This window comes from Dreissena polymorpha, chromosome 5, assembly GCF_020536995.1.
Source record: "Dreissena polymorpha isolate Duluth1 chromosome 5, UMN_Dpol_1.0, whole genome shotgun sequence".
NCBI classification, from domain to species: domain Eukaryota; kingdom Metazoa; phylum Mollusca; class Bivalvia; order Myida; family Dreissenidae; genus Dreissena; species Dreissena polymorpha.
This window is the reverse complement of record NC_068359.1, coordinates 1,984,690-1,992,521: the sequence shown is the minus strand read 5'-3', so window position 1 is coordinate 1,992,521 and position 7,832 is coordinate 1,984,690. Positions and strand designations below refer to the sequence as shown.

At 35.3% G+C, this 7,832-nt stretch overlaps 1 protein-coding gene across 1 annotated transcript; it reads right to left on the bottom strand.

Moving 5' to 3' along the window:
• On the bottom strand, positions 1 to 6,748 carry LOC127831741 (uncharacterized). The gene is made up of 3 exons (XM_052356777.1): positions 6,293 to 6,748; positions 1,942 to 2,145; positions 1 to 442 (listed from the first exon to the last, which is right to left on the bottom strand). Exons 1-3 carry the CDS (start codon positions 6,552 to 6,554, stop codon positions 183 to 185), a joined length of 726 nt encoding a protein of 241 aa, XP_052212737.1. The 5' UTR covers positions 6,555 to 6,748; the 3' UTR covers positions 1 to 182.
• Between the last annotated feature and the right edge of the window lie 1,084 nt (positions 6,749 to 7,832).

The window sequence follows — 7,832 nt, the reverse complement described above, 5'->3', positions numbered from 1 at the left end:
TTTTAACTGTTAATTAAAAAATAATTTACTTTAATCATTATGAATAGTTATTGTTTTACTTTTACTGAATACTTTTATAATTCACATATTCACAATAGTTCAATACAATCACAATTATAAGACAGTTATGTAGATATTTATATCAATAACGTATAACTCCCCTCCAGAGTCCCTGCTTGAGATTAACGCGCCTGTACGAACGACCTAAACAGGTCTTGCATTTTTGTGCACTTGCGCGTTAACGGGTTGAATATCTGCAGCTCGCCGCCCTGTCGGCAATCGCCGTGTAGCACGACTCTGCTGTCTTTGCAAAGCACGAAGAACGGGGTCCACAACTTGTCCTGCCAGGGGTTTGGGCCGTCCGGTTGGTCGACGCACGTGCCAAAGCGCGTCCTGCATGGAACGCAACCGATGCCGTCACATTGGTTGCTTTTATAGTCGCCTGTATGAGGGAAATGGAAGATAGTTTTGACTGTCTTAATTAGTTTACAAATTATCTCCTGTAATTAACATTTAATTTACCACATTTAGGTTATTTATTTCTCACATAACTAAGTATTTGAAAGGTCAAATAACTTGATTTTCATGGAAATGTCGCTTTCTTTACGACCCGAATATGCATAAAATGATAATAAATGTCCGTCAACTTAAAACACAGGCAAGAAAAAATAAACAGAATGTTTGTGGCAAATATGGTCCCCTAATTCTTAGGAGGAAGTTAATGTTACAATAATGCATACCGCAGAATGAGTGTACACAATTTGTAGTCCTATATCTTACTCAAAGAATCTTTGATATAAAGTATTATTCGTACTTAACCCTAAAGTTGAATGCTGGGAAATTTGTCGTCTGCTAAAATGTAGTCTGCTGAATTTCTAAAATAAACATTTTTTTTTCCCAAGAATACTATCAGAATAGCAAACAGTCTGGATCCCGATGAGACGCCACGTTCTGTGGCGTCTCATCTGTATCCAAACTGTTTGCAAATGCTTTCGAAATTCGGTTCCAGCACTGAAAGAGTTAAAAATACATGTATTTAAGTATGACGAGTGCGACAGGGACCTTCTGAAGCTGCATTACTACTTAAAGCGTTTTGTTTTCCGTTCTTGACACGTTTGACAAAGATATAGCGTCATGTGCGTGCTACGAATATGGAATCAATCCAACATAATACAAATCATAAATCGTATATTATAAAATATTGACACTGCAAGTAAATGCAATTTACTCTTACATTGAAACATAGATCGAGCGTACGTTGGAGCAATTAAATAACAGACTATACGTTTCCCTTTTCAACGGTGAACTTACAAAATATGCATATTAAATGTATACAGCGATGTTCATAAATTTTAATACAATAACATATGAAACATTAGATGAAGTTCAACCACAATTAGCATTTTTTGCATTGCTCAAATGACACTTTTTATTTATGGAACATGATATTTAAAATAATAATTAAACACGTTTTTTTTTAACTTTATAGCAAAAATAATATTCAGAATTCAGAAGTCCACTGTCAAACACGTGTGCGTTTAAATTCTTTTATCAAAACATAGCATTTGAATGAATATAACGGAGCCTTGAAAAAAAAAAGGTAAGACATGAGCTTGAAACTCTTAACATATGAACCTTGTTCTGGGAATATAGGGTTTAATGCATGTGCTTAAATTGTCGTCCAAAAATGAGCCTGTTAAGTCCCCAAAGGAGAATAAGGAACGGCTCTTCCCGCCTAAACTGAACTTTCTCAAAGAGGAGATTGCCTGCAAGCAAAAACTTCCATTAAAGCGGAGAGTGTTGTCCCTGATTAGCCTGTGTTGACTTCATCTGCTACTCTGGGGCGACACTTTACCAACATGCTTTAAGTCCCGTTTTCCCAGAGCGGTCAGAAGTCTGGCCATCATCTCGTAATATTTGGTTTAAATCCCGTATACTTACACGGATCCTTAAGCTCCTTCCGGTGTCCGCACTTGACAAACATGTACAGTTGGCACTCCCTCGATTCTGGGCTGTACAGACGCGGGTACGGACACTCCTGCTGCACGGGCTCGGGGCCGCCCGTGCACTCGTAGTACTCTGCGCAGTTGCTCTCGTGCGGGAACCTCTTCCGCAGGCGCGGTAGGCACTTGTTCTGCAAGTTACCTGGAGATAGGGACTTTATTATAAATAATAACTTATTATGATTTTTTTCTCTAAATTTGCTCTTGTGTAATGTTCGCGAAACATTTTAAGTATTCTGCAGGCTACCTACATGTAGCGATGAGGTGGGTTTTGTTAAATTTATATTTTTTGCGCGGCGTTTTTGTGTTGAGCATAACGTTCAGTGTTGTGTGATCATACTCTTAAAGGCGCGTGTATATAGCTTAATATTGTGTTCTCCATGTAAAATTCTTTATTCTAATTGTATTTGGCCAAATGTTATTTGACCCGCGTTCTGAGAAAACTGGGCTAATTGCATGTGCGTCCCTGATTAGCCTGTGCGGACTGCACAGGCTAATCTGTTATGACACTTTACGCACATGCATTTAGCCCAGTTTTCTCAGAATAAGGCTCATTTATTAAACTGTCTTTTGAAATCCGCATGGTATATAGTCAAGTTTTTAATATTGTATGGGTTTGTGTCTGTATGTAAGTAATATGTATTGTCAGAAAGTACGCAGTCAAAAAGTTTATTATTTGTGCATGTGAACGATAAATGGTGTAATTATTTTCTGTGACGCAACATGTTGTTTTATATAATTGCGGATCTGTTCCTATACCTCATCAATTGCCATGGCTTAAATGATTAAAGTTGTTTTCTTGTAAGCCTGACATTTATTTTGACCGTTCGGGATGTCATATTTTAATGACTTGAATTTTGTTGCGTACTATTTTACTTCATTGAAAAATATTTATGACTGTACTAATGATAATAATGGATTCTTTGAAGGTTAAATAAAAACAACATCAATCGTTAAAGCAACCACTCAGAATACACACAAATCGTCTATATGTTGTAAAGGAAAATCTTTGTTTCGAACTAAACATTACGCGGGCGGCAAGAAAGGCGTTGTCATTTTGTGTTTTTCATTTGTTTTTGTTTTCCGTTAAAGTTTGTGATCGCTAATAACTCATCAATTGGGCAGGGCGTTATTATTTCATGCGATTTTCATCATCACATGATGTATGTTAATGTGAAATGTATCTCATTTTAATTCTTGAAAAAAGAAACTCTTATTGTAATTAATTACATCGATTAACCTTTCATTGAGTGCATTTTTTTTTGTATTATGATCCCGTGCATTTCTGCTAATTTTCATCTGAACAACTGATGTCACTACATATAATTAGCATCACCTTAAATTCTTAATAACTGCGTTTTACTTTGGCCATTAAATGTCGGCATTGGATAGCAATTGACATCAAATGCTATACATGCGTTGTTCGGTTTAAAACAAAAATTATTTGATATTAGTATTTGTTTGTGTTCCGAATGCAAAGTATGTGGAAGACTAATCTTTTTACACAATTTGAATCAATGTTCGTCGGGATTCAATAGTATATTTTGTTTCCATAAGTTATATTTTCCCGGGTCCTCTTTTTGTATTCTTGTTGTGTGTCAAACGATATTCAATGTTTTTCAAAGTTTGGGAGGTCCTTCCGCGACTCACACATTTTTTTAGTTATATACCTTTTAATTATATCTCAAATGTCCATCTTTATTTTTAATGAAAGATTGTCCGTTTTATGTGGTCCAGTGCTGTTGGGGAAGTACCAAGGGGAACCCCAACTGTCCGGTATGGTGACCACATGCTATTCGCCAGGAGTTTGGTTAGAACCTTAGTTGGGAATGCGTATTTATTCATTGTTATGTCATATGTCCTGTATTACTTTTTTATACGTTGCTGCAGATTTTAACAAGCTCGGATAATTATGTTTTAGTGTTATCACATATTTTGAAGTTGAAGAAAAAGGGGCACTTAAGATTTGGGAATTCAGGCATATCGGCACCTTGCGCTTAACGGTCCGATGGAAAGGCATAGACCATCAACCAATCTCACAGGCGCCAGAAACGGGAATTGAACCCAAGCGCGTGCCAACCAACAATATTCCATTATTTCTATCTTACGGACGATTCCGAAGATAGTCGATGTAAAACATTTCTACACTTGATTTCATTTGTTTTCCGTTCTGAGTAACATGAGTAAGGTCGTGTAAATTGAATCAATGATTAGCATCTTTATTTGTAATTTTGAAGACTACCAACAAGGAAACACACAAGCAACGACGAGTCAATAAAAAAATCTTCGACAACCCTTTAATGGTTCATTGTAAACATGCTTATATATTTATAACACAGTGTTAAGTTACTTTAATTATGAATTTTAATTGCAATACGAATGATGGTCCATTATTTTAGTAAACGAATAAAACACTACCAAGATCAGTTTAAAGACAGTATAAAACAAATTTATACCCAGAAAGTTTAGATCTGCCATGACTGAATACATATTTTTAATGTACATTATGTACATTGTTAAATAACTATACACATTTTTATCTTCATATTTCATTATTAATATTAATGTCAAAGCAAACAACTCGCAAAATAAAGATCTATGAAGTTGTTGGCTGAAATAACTAGTCTTTTATAAGTTTTGGAATTTCAAAAACAAAAACAAAAGAAACTGCTTTTTAGTCATTCCGACTGTAAACGTTTACAAATATTTTTAATCGCAAAGGCATTGCCACCAAATGTAAGGCATTGTTTAAAACTCTTTTTTACTCCATTTGATTGAAAGTATCGAACATTCTTTTGCTTTTAGAGACGTGAACAATTAAATACCGGGGGATGCTAAAAACAGACTGAAATGTTAAGGGCCTAACTCGTATTAGGGGGATTGGTCGTGTGTTATGTACAACGTCAGCACTTATTCACCGTCAAGATGGTTATTGGCTTGTTATTAATTAAGTAACGACCAATCATTGAAAAAAATAACAACAACAAAAACACATTTCGTCAAACGGAATTCGACAAATTTGGTAACCTATAGCACAGCGGGCTGCTCCAAGTTTGCAAGCGAAACATTATCTTTGATGTTTGTTGTGCAATTGGGAAAATAATAAATCAGCACTTGAGGGACCTATTATGTCATGCCACTTTAACTACGCAGCAACAAAATAAGTGTTTTTGTAATGTATCGCATTTTAATAGTTCACTTAAGTACGAAAGCTGCTATGTTTTACGCTGATTCACCATTTGTGTCACTTTTGTAAGCGTCAATGTTTTAATATTGCTGCAAACTTACGTTGCAAAGCTTTTAATTTGAATACATACACTCTTATAACGTTGATTAACACTGAGTGATAGTTGGTATTAAAGGGTCATCTGTTTTTTCGAAAATGGAGCTGCTCTGAAGATAAACATCATCAATGAGCAATATTTTCAAAATATCTTACCGCACTTTTTTAAAAACGTTTGTTTGCTTCTAGAGTGAAAACATTTTACAAACTTATTACCTTACAAGTAATCTTGCGCACCTGGATAGTTTTTGAGCATGTAACATACGCGGAGTAATGGGGCTTTGAAAAAGACACCAATAACGAAGATCTAGATTGATTACACTGTACAAACGAATCAACAAGGGTGTAAATTAGTGCTTAGGATATTGTGTGCATTTCTTTCAAGGAAGGTGGTGTTTTGAGAATGTGGGGGAATCCCTTTCTAACGTAAATATTTCTGATTGTTTTATATTCGACGCGAACTGTTTAATAAGTATGCTCGATAAAGTATGTAGATAATCACAAACTTGAGATGGTATTTCGAATAACGAGTACTGTGGTTCTATTTAACAAACATTTTTATGAAATAATGCCGCTTTGGGTGAAAGCCTATCTAAGAGCCACATATGTTCCATTAATCATGATCAATATTGACGCATTTTCAACACATATATTCCCATATTTCTAGAATGTATTTTTCTAGCAACAGTTATTCATTGACGGAACGGTGGTTAAAATACATACACATAATCATAAAGCGTATACACATATTATCATAAAATTATTGTGTGTAGACCTGGAATCAGCTTAATACTCAGGTACCAGCGTACAAAGATGTATTCAACAATTAAAAAAATGGTGACAGCCTTTGCACAGCCTGCCGAAAGTCTCCACAACTTACAATACATTAAGTCGCAGCCGGAACCCTACTGAAGACAAATGCAACCATATTTTTTATATTCAGCAATACATTAAAAATACAACATGAAAACCCTATTATAGGATGTCGAAGGTGTCCACTACTTACATTTACTGTGGTCATAATCAGACCCTTGGAGGACGCAGGTCTGCGACTTCGGGTCGTACACCTTAGGGGCGCCTCCCTTGTCCGCGCACGACAACCGGATATGGCGCCCGCTGAGACAGATGTAGAATCCAGAGCAGTCGTCCGGGTCCGGCACTATCTGGGTCCCCTTGATTTTGTCGTCGCATGGTGTGTCACCTCGGATGCTCGCGATACAAACTCCAAATAATAGTATTAAGTTATATGTATATCCGTTGTGCGTCATTGTTTAGAGTGTTGCTAAAATATGTAGTAATTAAATATAAGTTTATTAATAAACTTTATTATTAAGTATTATTGCTATATTTATTGATATTTAATGGTTTTACTCGTTTAATAAGTTTCTTTACTGAATTGTGATTATTATTTTTTATAACGTTAAACGAACGCGTTCTTTGTCACGTCACTTCGTTCAGGGCATAAGATGATTTAAATTTTGACTGATATGTGGTACGCGGCGTTTCTTTTATCTTTTATCTTTTACGTCCGCCTACGTCACGTGATGTTGTTTAAACAACGATGTGACGCGCTATAGAACAGAAAAGAACATAATAGTTAATGACGAATAGTGATCAATTACGATAAACAAAAGATAAAATAAACATGTTTTTCTTGAGAATGGATGGGATAAATACATAGTGAACACACCATGAGAAACGTATAACCATACTTCTCGCTAAATAGCAAACATTTCGAAATGGATACAGATTTTATCTACCGTATTTATTAACGATGTTGTAGTGTTTGTTTGAGACAAGTATATTTTTGAAAAGCATTTTATGTTTCATAAAGGAAAATGTTGCAATATGTTTCTTTAATGCATTGCTTATGGTAAACATTTTTTCCCCGAAGTATTTAATAAATAATAAGTTATGTCAGTTGTGTGACCGTTTGGTGTTTCGTGCGTGTTCGGTGTTCGCCGTACAAAATTGTTATTGAATACTTTCTCTATAACTTCAGGAACATACATTTAGATGTAAGAACATAGAATATATGCTATCTTCAGACAATATTTCAAATATGCACATGGTTTGTCGCGATAATTAAGAAATAATTCCAGACTAAGTGTTGATATTGCGTTAATAGCCAATGGTTTTAAGTTTTCATGAGTAGGAAATAAGCCACGAGGACGATAACCAACATCGGAGCGACTTTACTCAGTTCTTAACAACAATAAATCGTAAATTACTTCGATTCTACCACACAGTTGTGTAATTCTTCTTTATAATATTTAACTACATTTTGTCCTTTTAATACATATATTCCGCCAATTGTATTTACTTGGCATTTATAACCATTATAACTTCGCTGTTGTCAATAAAACCTATGGCATTACTTGGATTATCTCTTGATGTTGAGGAATGGAGCCGACAACATTTTCATTTGTCGTGTTGTCTTGATGGAAACGCATATGTGCACATTGTTGGAGGACAAAACAAAAACAAATCGTAACCATGCTTTGTATGAGTACCGGTCCGGTAGATATAACAATAACAAAACTGGT

Coding starts and splice junctions, on each gene's coding strand:
- LOC127831741 (XM_052356777.1), bottom strand. CDS start 6,554: ATGACGCACAACGGATATACATATAACTTAATACTATTATTTGGAGTT. Junction 2,146..6,292: donor TGATTATGACCACAGTAAAT/GTAAGTAGTGGA, acceptor CCCTATCTCCAG/GTAACTTGCAGAACAAGTGC. Junction 443..1,941: donor GAAGGAGCTTAAGGATCCGT/GTAAGTATACGG, acceptor TCCCTCATACAG/GCGACTATAAAAGCAACCAA.